This window comes from Microcebus murinus, chromosome 5, assembly GCF_040939455.1.
Source record: "Microcebus murinus isolate Inina chromosome 5, M.murinus_Inina_mat1.0, whole genome shotgun sequence".
Taxonomy (NCBI): domain Eukaryota; kingdom Metazoa; phylum Chordata; class Mammalia; order Primates; family Cheirogaleidae; genus Microcebus; species Microcebus murinus.
In genome coordinates, this window is record NC_134108.1 from 11,257,421 (window position 1) to 11,275,908 (window position 18,488).

General features: G+C 47.7%; 1 protein-coding gene across 2 annotated transcripts in view; it reads right to left on the reverse strand.

Annotated features, from left to right (window-relative positions):
• The window catches only part of TIAM2 (TIAM Rac1 associated GEF 2), a 104,166-nt gene that overhangs the window by 9,779 nt on the left and 75,899 nt on the right, over positions 1-18,488 (reverse strand). For both annotated transcript variants that reach the window (XM_012759604.3, XM_012759605.3), the window contains 4 exons: positions 4,668-4,847; positions 2,073-2,141; positions 1,387-1,512; positions 490-598 (listed from right to left, as the gene is read on the reverse strand). In XM_012759604.3, the coding sequence (XP_012615058.3) occupies positions 490-598; positions 1,387-1,512; positions 2,073-2,141; positions 4,668-4,847 (484 nt within the window). The remainder of the gene's footprint in view (positions 1-489; positions 599-1,386; positions 1,513-2,072; positions 2,142-4,667; positions 4,848-18,488) is intronic.

Here is an 18,488-nt window from a genome sequence, read left to right on the forward strand (position 1 = left end):
AAACATTGAAGAGCAACCTCTGGAAAATGAGTTTTTCTCAGTTCCACCAAAGAGACTTTAATTTTAGCACACTTCTTGTATGTTTGGTGGGGGTTGTTTGGTGGTAGTTTATTTATAGTGGCTCCTCAGGCTTAAGATGCTTAATCAGGAAAAAAAAAAATGACATGCATTTCTTTCTACCCCCATCTAGGGAATATGGTTGCAAGTTTTTAGAGAAAGTAATTTTGCAAGAAAAGAATCTAGATGTAATTTAACAGCAAAGTGACACACGGACAAGCAGCACCTCTGCTCTTAGGCATACATGTTCACTGCTGCCAATAAATTGAAATAAATGGAAACCTTTCCCTTCAATATCCGCTACTTTCAAGGTTGAGAATGGAGCATAATACATCACAATTGCACTTACCCTTACTTGTTACATACAGATTTACCCTTTATTAACAGTTAAAAATACAAAAAGCACAGCTATAAAAAGCATGAGCAACTTACCTCGCTCTAGAACCTTCTGTACTTTAATATGATTAGCACAGAATCCACTGTACAGTTTAAAGTGGTCCGCATAATAAAGAAAAGAGCCTCCAAGGGAAAACAGTAATTTCTGGAAGGGGAGAGGAGAAAGTCAAATCAGATAGGGCTTAGTCAATGTGAGCTGCCTATGGCTGGACATTGGACAGCTGCGTGGCTTTTGTCAGACTCCACAGCACTAAGGCCTCCAAGATGCTCAGGCCTGCTCCATCCTCACAGGAGATGGGGAACAGCCCAGGCTCTCCCCTAGCAGATCTTTAGCTTCACTAAAAAGTTTCTGGAAACAGAGGCTACTGACACGGTGTACAAAGGACCAGAAAGGAAGTTCTATAAAAATACATCTGACAAGGTGGGATATAAACGATCGGAGAAGTTAATTAAGCTGACTCTCAGTTACTTGGGGCAAATGCCGCTGTCTGTATGAGTTCAGGTCCCCATGCTACTGCCTTCCACATTTTCTTCCCTGGAGGGCTTCCTGCCGGGCACTGCAGCTTACACTGATGCTTCATAGAAGAGAGGGCTCCATCAGAGCAACCTGAAACCTGCGCTCCTCATCCCAGGTTCACATGACCAAAGAGATGAAGCATCAGACGTGGGGTAGGTGCTCTGGCCTCAGAAGCAGTCACCCCACACACCCTTCAGAACAGGTGAGTGCAGAGCTCGAGCACGGTCAGCAGCCAGGCTGGTGATGCTGCCCAGACTTCTGACGACCAGAAGCATTTACACCAGGAAAAAATATATATACACTCTTCTTGTCCACTGTCACAGGACAGCAGTGCTATGGAAGCTCTCAAGTTATCCTGACAACAGTCAAGGGACAAGGAAAAATTTGGCACCTTGCTTTTAGGCCTAAATACTCACTCTAAACTGCGAGGGAGTTTCCAGTATGTTAAAGTCAGATGATGCTGAAATCCCATCCTCCAGAGTCTCCAGAAACACCTTTTGAAACTCAAGCATCTCTGGCAAACTTCCAAAAAGTGACTCCATCTGTATGAAGATCAGGATTTGAAAAGAGGGTATTAGCCAGGAAGACCTAGATACCACGCTAACTCTTAAGCCCACAAAGAAGTCATTCACCAAGAAGTAGACAGAAGTAAATCCTTTAAGAAGACAGCATGGTCATTATGGGATATAGTTTATACATAGAATTATAAGGGCTGGAAGTATGAAACTTTCTATGTTTCTAGAATAACTTTTTAAGTATTCTTACAAGATGTAAAATTCTCAGAATTCAAATTGGGAAAAACGTGTATTATTAGAAAAGAACTAATTATGTGATTTAACATTAAAAATGTTATGTATCAAAGTGTCATTTTTGGACACACCTTCTACAAAAAGAGCACGACCATCCTTTTGCCTTTGTAAACTTTTCGCCACAGAGGCCACATAAATGGCTTAGAAGGAGGGCACGCCTGGGACTCTGGAGACCCTTAAGTCTTGGATGCCCTTCTGGGATCAGTAGAGAGAATCTCTGAGGAGGCCTGCTAAAAGGCCAAGGGAGACAAACCTATGGATCACTGGACAGACGGACAGTGATTATTATTTACCTCGTCTTGGGTAAGAAAGGTCTCACTCTGAAGTGGCTCCAAGTACAATTCAAAGAGGCAGCTCAGATCCTGAAAGACAAAAGAAGAAAGTCTCCTTAACGCTCAACTCTCCGAAATACCCATGAGACTCCAGCAACCCTGGCAGCAGCTCCAAAGATTCCCATTAATAATGAAGTTTACGTCTTGTTGAAATTCTTGACCCTAAATGTAGTTATTATTGCTCACCTAATTCAAGCAGGTTAATACCACAATACGGTCAACAGCTGGAGTCCACATCTTCCTTTATAGCTTGGTCACTTACTCTGCTTAGTTAAGTGTCTCCTTGACAGAAGCAGACACTTTCTTCAAGGGAAGGAGGTCTGGCCAGGCACTGTCAGGTGGGAGCACAGTGACGGCCCCAACATGGTGCTAGCAGGGGCAAGACAAGATCTGGGGAGCTCCTCAATTCCAGGATGACACATTAACAGAATCCCAAATTCCCATATTCAAATGCAAGAAAAATCTCCAAAGAGTAACAGATATAATGTTTAAAATCTAAGCCATATGTGGGTCTCTAGTAAACTAGGCTCCAGCAGTACAGTAGAGTGGGAGTTGATTGCATTTACAAAACCCGTTAGATGAAGATTTTTTTTAATTTAATGTTAATAATTTTAAGCTAAGACCATGATATACTTTAGTGATAGAAAAGATTTCTCTTGTTTCATTTATTCTGAAGAACTTTGAGTCCTAGAACACTCTTAATAGAAGTATTTGCCTACAAAGTCAACTAGAATGACTTCCTCGTTTTACAACAGGGAAATCTGTCTCAGAGAACTTTGTAAAGCCCAAGGCACCCCCAGAACCTGCTGGGGTCGGTTCTGAGAGCAGGGTCGGGCCTGGGATGCTGACGGCGTTTCCCAGTGAACCTCCCTGGCCTTGCCTCCTTCGCCGCTCAGGGAAGGGGAGGTGTGAGAGGTTGCTGAGTCATCTCTCCCAGAACACACAAATACTGAAAGTCTCCAGAAGCATGCAGGGACCCAGGTTAGGTTAAAGGATGACAACAAGTAAAATTACTTGTTAAATGTCAGCAACAAAGAAGAAATTAAAAAAATAGTGGCGGGGGGGGGGGGGAGAGGGGTGTGAATCACAACAGGTGCCAAGTGCAGGTGATTTTGTCAGAGCCAGTGGCAGGGCCCACAGTCACTCTGGTCCAGGCTAGTGCTGCCCAGGAGGACTTACTGCACCGCGGGAGCGGGTCCGCGCTGAGCTGGGGTGGCAAAGAGCTGCAGCTCTGGGGGCCCTAAGAAAACAAAGTGCAGGTTTCTTGCAGAGAGAAGGGAGAGTCGGACTTCCTTGTCTGCATCACCCACGACACCATCTCAGTTCTCTGCCAGCACGTCACCAAAACAAAGCCTCCCAGGGCAGGGGGGTCTAATAATAAACCGCAAGACCGCTAATAACAGAAAGGGGCTTAGTTAGATTCTCTGATGAGCTCTGCCCCCGACTCTGCAGGTGAGAGCTCCGTGACTATTCTCAAGATGTCAGAACGGCTCTGATGCCTCAAAACATCCACAGTTCACAGAGCTACTGGGAAAAGGTCACTGCGGATACACAGGATTATTCAGAAATCTAGTCGGGACACTCTGGATATTGGATGCAGGACAAGACATAATGGAAAATAAAATTAAACTGTCATCTCTCGAACTTTTCTGTCTCGCCCTCCAGGACCAAAAGAAGGGACTTTGGGCAGCTCTCCCAGGCTACCTGTAAGGCCTGGGTAGGGGAGGCTCAGATGTGACCCGTGAAGAAAGTACTAGCCACGCGTGTGTGCCACGCCTTAACCTGTGGACTCAGCATGTCAGAGCTGAAGCCCTCAGAGAACAAGGGGACTGATGGTCTCAGACCCTTCATTTGGGGTGGTCGAAGGGGACCATCCCCGGCCATGCCGCCAGAATGAGGCAGAGCCAGCCCTGGACTCTCAGCCCACCCTGCGCCACCCTGCTTCCGGAACTGACAAACGGAGTGAGCTTAAAATAGTTCTGCAGCTTCTGCAGGCACTTAAGGCAAAAGCATTCTGCCTCCCAGGTCCCTGTGTTATTCTTAAAATTTCCTCAAACTGCTAACTGGGGGCCCATGAGATAAATAAGTGAACTCTTTGGGTACGTACAGTGCTTGGCAACTACCCCCTTACAACGGTGTGAGAACACTCCCGTGTGATGACCCCCACACCAGGCGTGGGCCTCTGTCCTGCACGATGACCGCCATCAGGCAGGGTGGCCTTCATCACCTAAAACGATCTCTGCCCCCCCTTTTACTAAACCAAGGGAGCCTCTGCTGCCTTCCCACAGATTGCAAACGACAAACTAGAACATCTGTTTCCATAGTGAAAGGTACCTTGGTAACAAAATGAGCCAAGAATCTGATTTTTTTCCAAACCCTCTCAGCTCTTCCACCCTCTCACCCTCCCTTTCCTTCCCTGTAATAATTCCCTGCTTCAGGGAGCAGGCGTCTACCTCACGAGTGGCAGGTGTCCCTGGCAGAGGTGATCTGGGGACCTCTGCTAATATACGACTCACCATCAGCAGAAAGGAAAGAATGCCCAGCGTTTCCTTTTACCTTCACATAAGATTTCTCCGTGTCCACAAGCTCCTGGATGACTTTTCGGAGGCGGTCTGCATCGGAGAGGTGGCGGGCCAGAGGCCTCGGAGGTGGGTCCTGACTCTCCCTGGGTCCTTCCATGCCGTTGGCCTCAGTGTCGTTAAAACTCCTACACAGTGCAGCTATCTGCTCAGCACTCTGAGAGACGACAAGAGGTGGAGAATAAAGCACAGGCCACTCCCATTATTCCCAGCTGCCCACCAAGGACTCTGTGCCCAGCAGAAATCCCAGAGGGGCATATGTGTAGGGCAAACAGTTTCATTCACCACAAACCGCTCTGGCTGTCATTTAAGATGTGATTAAGGAGGATGCGTCCCATTGTCATAACACCTGCTAGATGCTGCTTCAGTACTGAAAGTAGAGAGGCAAGGCTCAGGGCTAACCCTCTGCAGGGAAGGTGAGGTTGCTATAAGGTCAGGGAGTTACAGCTTTCTCAAGAGCACAAAGAGGGGACGTCCTCATCTGGTCCACCCGGTCCCCTCAGTGGGCCTAGTCCAACTTTCCATGTTTCTTCCATACAAAAACAGCCCTGGGAGTTTCAGGAATGGTGGCCTAACAGCAGTTTTAGGACGTCTTGGCCACAATGGCCTGGGCTGCTGCCCTCAGATCTAAGCATTCGGCTCTGCGGTCTTGGGCCAAGTAGCAGAGTCACGCGTGAAGCAGTTTGAGCTGATGCTGGGAATGCAGCAGAGACAGACAGTGAGAAAGATACGATCCTTCCACTGCAGGAGCAGAGCCCAGCAGAGGGCCCAGCAGGGAGGGGGGCACAACAAAGCCTGGGGAGGGTGAGAGGAAAGGACTGAGCCAGCTCTGGGTCTTAGCAGTGAGGAGCCATGGCCAGAGCCAGGGAACGTGGGCCAAGAAGTGCTCACTCCAGGCAGGGCAGTGGACTCACACACTCAGACAAGGGAGAGCAGAAACATCTGGGTGACTGCCAGCCTGTAGTGCAAGTTCCTACTTAGGCTCAAGCACGGTGGGATGACACCTCAAAGACAGCCCATTGCGTGCCCCTTCCTCCGCTGGTGGGTTCGAGTCCCCCTAGAGGCTTCCACAGCTGCTGGAGCAGTGGCAGATTACACTCAAGGTGTCCCTCCACTTTCTTTCCATTCCACCACGGACATCCCCACCCACCAGGCTGTCAGCCCGGCAAGGGCGAGGGCCGCCTCTTTCTTTGCCATTGCCCCCAGGTGCCCAGCTCAGTGGCCGGTGCACAGTAAACGTTCAGCTCGCTTCCGTTGCCCTGAAATTACTGAGTAACGAAACCGCTTAGTCCCAACACAAATGACTAACACCATCAATATCTGACAACGTTATCACTCTCCACTAAAATTCTCCTTTGTTCGGCTTAAATGCCTTCGTGCCTGACCTCTCCATCTGTGTCTTAGGTAAGAAGCCGAACTTGTCAGAAGCATCTGTCAATGCTCACTTAATTCACGTTCTTTGCACAATATTTCCGAACAGAGACAACTTACACAAGACTGCTGGTCAACCTTGGTGGCTTCATGTATGCTTTTTATATGAGCTGTCCCCCGACAAACTGAAGTGCCTCAAAGGAAAAACAGGCCACCCTTGCCCACCCTCTCTGTTCTATCCCCTCCCAGCCTCCAACACATTGTCTTCATATGACGGAAATAAATAATCGGCACTAAAACTCAATGCTGATCTTCTGGCTGGTCTTTCAATTCAATTCAGTGGTATCAACTGAGGGCCTGCTTTGTCTCCAAAGAAGTGGAAGACGACAGTTCCTACAGGAGGAGGCAAGACTCACCAAAGTTGGAAACTCCAAAGCACCACCTAACGCGGTCCAGCACCCCACAAACGCGCGTGTGGATCAAATGAAAAGCTTAATACATGTTAAACGAACAGAAGTGTCACTTTGGAATGAGCTGTCCGGGGAGGCTTCAGTGAAGAAGTGGGTCGTAATGGGGGCCTGGAAGGAGCGTGTTCCAGGGGAGAAGCCCGGGATGAGCCAGAGATGCGTTGGGAAAATGCGTCCAGTAGCACACGGAGCCTAGCTGAGTCCCCGCCAGATGCCTGCAGTGAGAACTCCCAGACTGCTGAGCTCTTCAAGTAGAATTGCCTGTCTTTTGTTTTGACATTAATCTCGTTGCAGAAGTTGGATGAACCACGTAAGACGTACTAAGCCTCCAACTAGACATGTAGACACATATAATACGAAATTATTCATACTTGAAATAGTTCAAAGCATATATAAGTACTAATGATTCTCCTTGGATATACATATTCATCTGTTTTTATCCTTAACTATGAACACGAGCATACTTCTGGTAATGCCTGTCAGAAGACGTTCATTTCTGGCTAAAATTTCAAAGGATGAGAAAACAGATGTGGATCTTAGGCACCAATCAGAATGCAACCTGATTTGTCAAAATGTCTTAGGTCATGTTTACAACAAGCCAATTTTATGATCCATTACTGAGGACACTCCAACACTGTTCAGTCATGCTCGAAAAGCCTAATGGCAAACAGTACAGTGCGGCCACAAGGCGGCTGGCTGTCTCTCCAGGACTCGAGCATCGTGAAGGCCTTCTACTAACTGAGCTAAAAAAGCTTATAATACTACTCAGAGCTTTATTTGAAATCTCTGTCCTGGGATTTGCACCACAAGCTCAGACAATATAATTCTACAGTCCTGAAAACTAACAGTTTCAGGGCTATAGGATCTATATTAAGCTTGCATATACTGTATAAAATAAGATCTGATAAAATGCATCATAAGTTAAATGGCATCTGGTAAGACTACAGCTTTGCTCTGCTGGGATATCGAAAATCACACCTAACAATGCAGTGTTAAAATAACGAGATTTTAAAAATAAAGTTATCTTGCCATTTTAGAAAATCAGAATTCAAGAACAATTCTGGTAAGATTAACTTTTGAAAAGTGAATGTCAGCTCAGATTTTTCATAGCAAATCTACTTTTTAAGGTACCACAATTAAGTGCTCAAGTGCCGCAAACCTACCTTTCTTTTGCACATTTAACTGCGGAGCTGCTGCCAGAGGGAGTTTGTGAGGATTACCTGGGGTCCAGGGGAACGCGGGTTCCCTAAAAGGGGGGGAGTAGTTACAGATGTGTTTTTGTAGACTGTATCTGAGAGAGTCACGTGGGTGGTTATATTTCAGTTGGTACGTCGTTACTGACGGCTATAAACATTAAAAGACCGCATTCTCGGTGGCTGCGACAGGCAGACTGGGCTGGGGTATGTTCACACGCATGTGTGGTGACGGCGAAAAGCACTACGAGACTCAAGACCCGGCTGCAGTCCAGCCTCTGCCCCCACCGTCCACGCGATGCTGGGCAAGCCCCACTTTTGAGTCCTCAGCGTCCTTATTGATGAAAAAGTAGAAGTGCCTATCCCATCAAGAAACCCCTCAGACTGCCATGTGAGTCAAGGAGAAGAGGGGACTTGTGTCTACTGAGCACATGTCCCCTGCACGGTGGCCCACGGAGACTCTCCAGCTGAGGGGTGAGGGGCTTTGGCAGGCCTTCCCGGCATAGGACTGTCTCCTCTCCGGCTGTCCCCACTGCAGTGGCCACGCCCAGGCACTCAGCAGAGCACAGGCTCGCCCCCTGCCACTGCCCAACAGGTGACAGGGCTCTCCTGGCCCCAGGGGTTCTAGGGGTGCAGCCACCCACCTGAGAACACCTTGTCTTTTTAGAGAGGTGAAAGCAGTCCCCACGCAGACAACTGGGAAGTCTATCGGGCCGATCTCTGCCACCAACGCTGCTTTAAAAGCAAAGGACAGACGATCCCAGGTGCGGCTGGGCGTGTGTGAGGATCCGGTAGCCCAGCGGCGTGTGCACGTGGCAGCACGAGAGACGCGGCCGGGCAGCGTGGGCCTCTGGCTGGGGTTTTCCAGTTCACAGCAGCAGCGCGAGAACTTGGTTCGCGTGCGCCTCGCCGTCTATGCGAGTGCACACACGCTTTCTTTATGAATTCATAAAAAGATTAAACGAAAAGATTTTATTCCTGAAACTATGCTGTCTGGAAAAGCAATGACAGTGACAAAAAAACCACCTTTTTACAAGTTCTCAGGGTTATAAGGTTACGCTAAGGTTATCCCTGCTCGAGAATAATTTCATCCTATCTACGGATGAGGAGCAGCTGCGTGTGCAGACAGACGCCTAAGCAGGGTTGTTTTTGTTTCTGTTTTACTATGTGGACGAGGGCCCCTTCTGCTTCCTTCTACAGGGGCTTAGATGTGCCTATGTTCAAGGAGCCCATAGAGCCACTTCTTGGGGGTGGCAACAGAGCTGCTTAGGACGACCAAGCACCTTCCCGCTCCTCTTTGGAGGAACGCAGGGGCAGAGTCTTTCTCAAAGCAAGCTCTGAATCACCAGCCGACCCTTCTACCTGCGTTCCACACGACGCTTTTCATCAGAAAAATGGTGACAGCCTTCTCTTCACAAGGGTGGTAAAATCTGTTCCCCTGATGACAACAACTTTGACATTGACTTGGCTCTTATTTAGAGACGATACTACCTAAGGTTTTTCAACTTCCCTGTGTGTTTTGAAGCCTACAGGAAAAATCATGATAGGATAGGTACATCATTCCAGGGCTGCGCTAGAGGTCCCGTAGCCACCGAGTGAAGTGCCAGCCAGGAGTCCTTCGCCTCATCAGAGGCTGAGCCGGCTCCCACCTCTCCTGGCCCCGGGAGCAGCTGTGCCCTCATTTAGGGGCTCCAGGCACTGCAAACTGTTGTCAAAGGCATCTGTTTATACGACTTGGGCTCAGAAACACTACCTAGCCTAAGGAAAAAGGTTTAAAAGTGCTGCCTAATTTAGGGTACTATTTCAAACTTAATACTTAAGAAATATCTTAAATACTTAAATACTTAAGAAATATCTTAAATACTTCTTAGATACTTAAGAAATATCTTAATACTTAAAAGACAGCATTTGCAGTATGTATTACTTTGAATTCCTGGTTTAGGGGAAAAGGATGTTCACTTTGGGAGGGAACCTATAACCGACCTAACCAACACACAGAGCTAAAGGAAGGAGGCTGTCACACAAGTGAGCTGGGCACATCACAGTGTGTGATCACGTGGGGTCCTGACTGCCACCACGGCCTCCTCTCCCTGTACCATGCTGGCCAGTTCCATGCGGAGCCAGTGACCCGGACCGAACCCCAGTCTGGACAATGTCCACAGAGTGCCACCATTCCAGGACCTCAGGCAGAGGAACTAGGGTTCGGCTACTTCCACTGCACCTAAAAAGAATGTTGGAAAAAATACAATAGACGTTTTAGGCCGGGGGCAAATGGCCAGTTATCCTCAAGGATAGTCCCGTCCTGGAAGGGTGTGGTTGATATGGCTTGTGTTCTTATATACTGAGCACTAAAAAAATTCCCCGTTCATTGTCTGGAAGCCATGAGGAGGCTGCAATGCTAAGTAATCTCAGAGTGCAGCTATGGTGTCAGCTGTCATATTCTGACAAATTAGTTAAGTGAGAAAAGCTCCCCTCAGAAAACAAGAGACTATCTGAAAATTGTACAAAGGACTTTTTCTGAACTCACTGTGAACTTTATAAATGTCACCATCTACAGAAAGACCTGTTACCCCCAGGTGTTACTGGCAGAGGGAATGGAGAAGGCACACAGAGGGTTAAATGACTTCCCCAGAAAGGCTCATGGGTAGAGACAGGCTATGATCTCAATTTGACATGGAGCCTCCACATCTTCACAGGGTGTGGGAACAGGGTGGGCCACATCCTGCTCTGCTGGCCTCAGCCACTCTGGGCGACCCCAGCGTGGCCCGGGCAGAATTCCAGGGCTAAATTCTCTTAGATGCTTGGGGCAGCTGGCAGGGCCCGCAGGCCGAGTAGAGAAGGCAACAGCAGGTCTCAGCAGAGGAGGAGGGAGGGGGTAAAAGAAGAGGAGAGGAGTGTATCAGCACCTTGGCTGGGGAGGGTGGGAGGTAAAAAGCAGGCTCCAGGGCCAGGCACAGTGGCTCATGCCTGTAATCCCCACACTGTGAAGGCAGGAGGACCGCTTGAGCCAGGAACTCAAGACCAGCCTGGGCAAGAGCAAGACGCCATCTCTACTAAATCAAATTAGCCAGGTGTGATTGTGTACATCTGTAGTCCAGCTACTTGGGAGGTTGAGGCTGGAGGATCCCTTGAGCCCAGGAGTGTTAGGAGCCCACAGTGAGCTAGGATGGAGCCACTGCACTCCAGCCTGGGTGACAGAGCCAAGACCCTGTCTCTAAAACAAAACAAACCCCAGAGTCAAGATGATTATGGACATTTGTATTAATAATTGAGGGAGAAATCATTCATCTTGTAGCAGGGCATCGAAGACTCCAGGGAAACAGCATGAGATTTTATATTTATCAACATGGTATGAAAAAGGATGAGGAAACACTGCTCAAAACTTATTCTTTGTTTCCCAGACAAGATGTTGTATTTCCAAAGATTCTATTTCCTAGGCAGAATGAGAATGTAGACTGTGGAAGTAAACAGTAACCTAAATAAATTTTGGTACAAAAATGAGGCCTCTGCAGCAGTTTCCGATGATGGGAAAGATGGACATCTGTTGACCAGCAGAGAAGGACGTGATTTACTGGCAAGGAAAGAAAAAGTAGGTCTGCAATTTTAAAAGTAATTTTGATATATATTTACTACATATAAATATGTATGCACGGATTTTTATAAAACGGAACTATATAATAAATGCAGTAGATAACACTGAATTTCAAATTATTTTAATTTTAATACTTTGGCTTATCTGAATTTTATCATTTTTTTATAGTAAATTTGAAAAAATTTTTATAATGGAATCTTTTCCTATCACTTTAAAAAAAACTGATTTGAAATTTGAGGGCTGGGAGTGGTGGCGCATGCCTGTAGTCCCAGCTACTCAGGAGGCTGAGGCAGGAGGATCGCTTGAGCCCAGGAGTTGGAGGCTGCAGTGAGCTAGGATGATGCCAGTGCAAGACCCTATCTCAGAAAAAAAAAAAAAAAGGAAAGAAAGGAAGAAAAAGAAAAGAAAAAAGATTTGAGGCAGAAAAGGCCTGCTAAGACATTCTGTGATGAACAAGACTGACACAATCCCTCCTCCCCGGTGCCCTGAGGCTGGCTGGGAAGACAAGCTTTGAGCAGGTAATTCTAATATGACTGATGTCCAAAGTGTGGGGTCCCATGGAAACAGAAGAGAGGGGCCAGCTCTGGTCAGAGCAAGGGGCAGGGACAGCTAACACGTAAGCTGTGACCTTTGGGTAGATAAAGTCAGCCAAACTAAGCCAGCTGAGGCTGGGGAAGCACAGCCTTCCTGGAGACCCATGGGCGCAGCTGTGGTCCAAGGCAGGGCGAGGCTGGGGCCTGCAGGATAGCCAAGCAGGGAGGGGCGGGAGGTGGTGAACTCGCAAGGGAGCCGAGCTCAGGGAGGAGGAGACCCACTCGGGGCTGCGTGTGGCAGTACCTTACAGATGGCAGGAGGGCATTATGCGGGTGGGTGTGTGCTCCCGCCGGTACAGCTGTCGCCGGAGCTCTGCCCCTCTTCACCACCCCAGCGTGAGCTGCAGCTGGCAGCAAGGGCCTCGGGGTGCTCCCCGGGCTCTGCTTCCTTAATTACAGGTACTGTTTTCAAGACAGGAGATTTCTGCACGCAGGCTCTGGAGTTCAAACTCTGACCACGGCAGTTACCAGCTGTGTGACCCTAACTCCTTCCTGACTCAGTTTACTCACCTTTAAGGCAGGCATCACATTTACAAGGTCGGAGAAAGGATTTGATGAGATAAACCATATAAAAATACTTAGCAGAGTGCCAGGCATCAGTCAAAGCTAGGGCTCAATGACACTTATAATTTGCATAAAGAGTTTAATGTCTCAATTTCTGCTCCTTTGAGAAATATGGAGGAATACATTTTCTCTGACCGCCCCAAAGGAAGGTGCCAGAAAAGTCACAATTCATTTCACTGGCAATTTTTCTGAGCAGCTCCTCTCCGCCAGGCCCTGCTGGGGTGCTGGGGGGTAAAGGGCAGAGAGAGGCGACCCCGAAACATGGAGCACACGGCATCTCACGCAGGCCTTGAGGGCCGTGGGGAAATACACCGGAGGGACAGGGACCCCGGGCTGGGCCGGGCTGCTGCTCCCCCAGGGCGTCTGAGACGGAGGAGGGGAGTGGGGCAGGAGCGGCCACTTGATGTCTAGAGGAAGGGCAGCCCAGGCCGACCCGTGGACACAGTTCTTTGAGAAGGCGGAGGGCACGTGTGCGGCACTTTGGTGTGCCACGCGGCAAATACTGAGAGCTCAGGCAGCACTCCCCCAGGAGCACGGTCGGAGCTGTGTGCCTGCAGGGAGGAAGCGCCATGGCCGTCGCTATGTGGCCTCCCAGACCAGAGTCGTGGGCAGGGCACTCTGCCCTGGGGAGGGGGCAGCGGAGCAGATGGGTGGCACAGCCCGTGGGGAACAGGAGAGCCAGGACGGGCTGGAGTGTCCTCGCTGCCTGCCTTCTGCTTGGTTTCCGTATTTAACAGTTTAGTCAGAATTCAGGAATGAGTAAGATACGGTCCCTCTGCCAAGGAGGTTTCAAGGGCTGGGGCAGCATTTCCACACAACCAGGCACCTCTTTCATATAAAATACTGGGTGTTTTGATGTCCCCCTTAAGGCTGATCTAATATATGCCTCCTGTGCCAGGCCCTGCATTCTCTCCCTTTTCACCCAAAAAGACAAGACATGGCTTGCTGGTCATGTATAATTAAATCTGCTCACCAAGAAAGAGGCGTGTGGGCCAGGTGGATCATTAGAATAGCAAACTGTGGCCTGTGGGCCAAATCTACCTTCGGTCTGTTATTATAAATAAAGTTTTATTAGAACTCTGCATGCTCACACCTCCACAAATGCAGAGCTGAATAATTTTGATGTCCTAAAATATTTACTATCTGGCCCTTCATAGGAAAAGTTTGCCAACTCCTGATATAGAGAGATGAACCCAGGTCAAAAGAGACTCTTCTTTTGGATTAAAACTTAAAATAATTTATAAAACTTTATTCTGAAATTTTTCAGTAGTAAAGTGTAAATGTTAAAAATGACCTTTATATGTTATTTGCCTAGAAACTACAAATGACATCTTAAGTCACATCAGTTATAAAACCTTTTATGTAGTATGCTTTCGACTGGGTCAAAACAAAACAAAAACACCTGCGTGCTCACCTGGCTCAGATCCAAGGCTCTGAAAAATGACACTAATCTCTCCTGATAGTTTTTACTTTGTGTTGCTTTTTGACATGGGATGATTGTTTGCTTCTCCTGTGACTTGGGGCATTAAAACCTATATTTAAATTCTTTCTGTCATTATCTTATAGTATTAAACTTTCATTCTAAATATATTTATCTAACTAAAGAAATCTTTAAACCAATGTCTTTCAACCCAATTTTTGGAGACAACATGTATTTAACCAGGACTTTTCTTACCTTTTGATACCATGACCCTCCATCTGCACATATCCACGGGCGCCAATCCCAGGTCACGGCTCTCTTTTCATTCTCCTCCTCCTGCTCTCTCCCACAGCCTACTTTTGTTCTCATTAGCACATAAGTTAAACTTGTGTGTTTACAGTAACTGTCTCTGTACTGGTTACTGTTTCATTTAACACTTCCATTCTAGTTGGTTCCTATGTCTACTGCCAGCGTTCCAAACATAGCCTTTCTATTCCAGAGTTATGTCTCTGACTTAATTCTTGGTAACTGGTAACATATTATTGAGCAGTTTTTGCAGGAAAAGTTCCTTAAGTGTTACATATTCTGAGAATTTACTGAGTTGAGGTTTTTGTTGCTTCTTGTATATTAATGGTTGGACAGTAAAGCACACTTCACTCAATTTGAAGAGAAAATATGTCAGTGAAACCAACTTTAATCAAATTCTTGACAGACTAGAGCTCTGACAAATATCCCATTAGCCACAAGTTCTCTGGGCAGATGACTGAAGTAGATGACTGAAAAGGATAGAATTGAATCCCGGAAAGGGAGAGATTCTGCACACTTACGGTTAACAGTTCAGGCCGTGTCCAGCTTTGCTCAGGATAGCTGTGTCCCGGCTAAGCCCTCTCTCCCTCTCCCTGGCTCCCTAAGACACTGATTTGCTTCCCAGCTATAACCCATGTGGGCTCCTTACGTAGAAAACCAACGAGCAGGGCTGCGCCAGCTCCCACTGCAGCCCAAGCACTCGGCTGGGAGAGCAGTTCTAAGATGCTCAGAAAACACTAATTCGGTTGCCCTGTCCCAGTTCCTTGGTGACATTCCCTGGGCATCTTAGATCAGCTTCCAGACTGCTGTAAAGAGCTGCGTCCCCGCTGGCTCTGTGCACCTTCTTTTGGAGCAGAAGCCTCAGGTCTCCATATCCTCACAGATTCCTCCTGTCCATTGGGGTGTAACCAAGTTGGTAAATTAAAGAACCAAAAAGTCGTGTCCAGATTTCTAAGATCATACCCTGCAATTTAACAAATAGAGTTGCTCTGCCTTTAAATCAATTCAAGAGCAAATACACCCATATTCCATGTGTCTGGTATTTAAACACGTAGTTTCTTCTCCCCTTTTCTTCGTTCGGTGCCACATTGTCCTCACTAGGCAGTATGGTGTCGTGGAAAGTCCACGCTAGAATCTGGCGGGGCTGGGTCTGATCGCTGGCTCCACCTAGGGCACACTGGCCTGGTAGTTGACTTCTCTGCATCTCAGTTCCCTCATGCTAAAGGGCTCGCAGTATCTAGTCAGTGGGGTTGTGGAGAAAGCACTTAAATGAGGTGACGTATCTCACATTCCTAGTACAGGCGAAGGGTGAAGTCTCAGCAGTCTCGCTCAGCACCCCTTGCAGTTTACAAAGCCATTCTGCATGGCCCTTCATGTCACCTCACAGCCACGCAACTGTTATGGAAACAGAACCCCACTCTTTTTAATGAATAAGGGTATAAGGATTTGTGAAGCAATTTTTCTGCTGAGCAAGTGGAAGGCTCCAGCACTTCAGGTCTAGCCGTCCTTCCACTCCGTGCAATAGCAAATTAAAAGATAAACATCTACTGTCTTTCCCAACTTAGAACAGCAGAGGATAAAAGATAAAACCCTTCTAGTTAATTCTCACACCTTTCTTATATATCCCACTCTCTAAGCGCATACTGCGAATGTGCTATTTGGTATAGCCCTGGCCACGGGACAATAGAGCCAACCCTAGATGACAGCAACACTCTGCTAGAGACGGGGGCACAAAACAAAGAACCAGCTTGCTTGACTCTGCCCTGGAATATTCTTCTGCAGAAGAAACCAAGCCATGGCTTCACTGACCGGGACAGGACACAAGAGCATGGGCTCTGATTTGGGAGAATGAACAGGGTCCTTTCCCTGCCTGAATTTGTTACAGGCAAATGATGAATCCTTAAATAATTTTTTCGAGCATTTAAATTTCACCATCTACAGTCTTTTTCTTCCTCTTAGAAGCAGAGCCCTCAGGGGTGCTCAGCTGATGGAGGGGGCAGCTGAGATTGGCTGGCACTGCATGACACCCCACTGAGCTTCAGGAAGGGGGCATGGCTCTTCTCACCCCCTGGGGCGGTTGGTACCTTCATGACATCTCCCACAATTACACTGACTTCCACCGACTGCTGTACCTTTAGCTTCTGTGGATCAAGGGTGTCTCCTAGCTGCTCAGGCAGAGTGGCTGGGGGAGGGGACAGGGTGCAGGCGCTGTGATTTGTCTGCAACCAACCTCTTCCCTCTTCATGCCCAGAAAGGCATAGGCTTTCACTTCTAAAATTCGGCTAAAAATGATGCTTGAAATCTGGTTTCAAAAAAATTGTAGCTTTGGGGAGAAAAGTCATAAGACTGTAAAACATGAAATTATACGTTAATATCCTGGCAAACTTATTAATCAGGCATGGGTATGGCCAAGAGCTCATTGCCTTAAAGTGAGCACAGATATAACCTGCAGGCCCCTTAACTACAGTTTTAGTTGCAGTTTTTTGCTGATTTAAGCAATGTGATGGTTGAGTCTGTTCTTTTACTCTGGCATCCTTATTGATAGGTTCTCAAAATAATGACGACCTCACCTGGAACAATGCCTGCCTTACAGGTATACATATGTGGACCTGAGACTTTAGCATCAACCAATCTCCAAAATCTACACCGACCACATAACAGCAATGAAGTAATAAAGTTCAAACTAAGACAACTATTATTTTTAATGAATAGCTTGACAAGTTTGATCAAGCTTCTGGAAAATACAAATCAATAAGTACAAAGTAACTAAAGCCAGGTATCCTATCCCTAGGGGTGAGAACAGCTGAGGAACTAGGAGAGGCGTGCACAGCCAGCCAGACGCCCAAGCAAGCAAAGTAAAGATAGGAGAAGCAAAGTGATGATGACAGAATGTAAACTGGAACTTCCTTTAAAGCCTCAGCCTTAAAAAGTTATCTTTAAAGCTCACCTTGGAGGACTGGTCTGATAATCAGCCCTTCCATCTTGATAAGGCATCTACGAAAGCACCGCAGTCAGGGCCTCGCCACCCAAGACAGCGGAGCCCGCCCAGCCCGTCCTGGCCCTGGAATCGCCAGGCCGTGCGGCCCAGCAAGTCTCCTCTCTGCTTGTCCTTTATCTGTGACTGAAAGAACCACGAAGGACGTGGATTCTAAACAATCCCAAAGCCAGCTGACAGCAGCAGGAGAGGGAGGAAGACACTTGGGGCTTCTCAAGTCGTGCAACGTTTGTGGTTTCTAAACAGCCAGTGATGAGATCCCTCCCTGCGCAAATGCCCGGCCAGAACCTTCTAGGCAATCGCACGTCTCAGAGCTTCCTCCTCTGACAGCTGTTTTCTGAAAACACCAGAGAACTTAGGTGGCAGCACCGAATTAGAGAGGGCGAAGGCAGGTGACGGGTGGAGGGGGAGGGATGTGCTGGACGCTGGACAGACGAGGAGGAAGAGGCAACAGCAAACAAGAGGATGAGCGGGCAGGAGAACTGGGTGCCTTTAGAGACACCCCTCCATTCTTCTCGCTCCCACGCTAGTGACACTGTCTCTGCTTTTGCTGCCCTTTTCTTCATGCCATTATCGAGAACAGCAGGAGGCTGATTTACAAAACTAGTAATCCAGTCCTCACCGTCAGCAATTAGAAGCTGGATGTGAGCTGGCGAAGCAGCATCAAGTGTGCCCGTGTGCCGGGCTCCCAGGCAGGGCTCAGCCGCGACCTGTCCTCCCTCAGCTGGAAGCACAGTGACACGCGGAGCTACTCTTAGCTAAGACGACAGAGGAAATTGCGAAATGACTCAGAACAATTTCTCAGAACTTTTTTTTTTTTTTAAAGTAACACCAGCCCAACTGTAGGGCTGGGACATAAATTAAAAAGTGAGAATCTTGGATGAGTAATGACAGGCATAAAGAAATCACTGAGACGCAAACACATCTTCATTTATCGAGTACGAAGTTTTCATTCGACTGCAATCTCTAAGCACACAAGAATATTTAAAGAAGGGATCCAAATGACTCTTTGAGAGCTCTTAAGGAGGCTGGCATCAGAGAGTGCCTCTGGGAAGCTGCGAAGGAGCAAATGAACAAATAGTGTGACACCCCCCTCCCAACCCCGTTTTTGGTAAATATTAAAGATTAGATAAGATTTAAGGCACCCAAATAGCCGCAAGCCAATGTTAGATTGGAACTGTGGCTATTACTTCTTTGAAAGCAAGCAAGCGAGCAGCTGCCGGACAGCTCAGCTAGCTTGCAGAGGAGGAGCGGGGAGGAGCAGGAGCCACGGCTGCCTGCACTTCCCCTAAGCCGA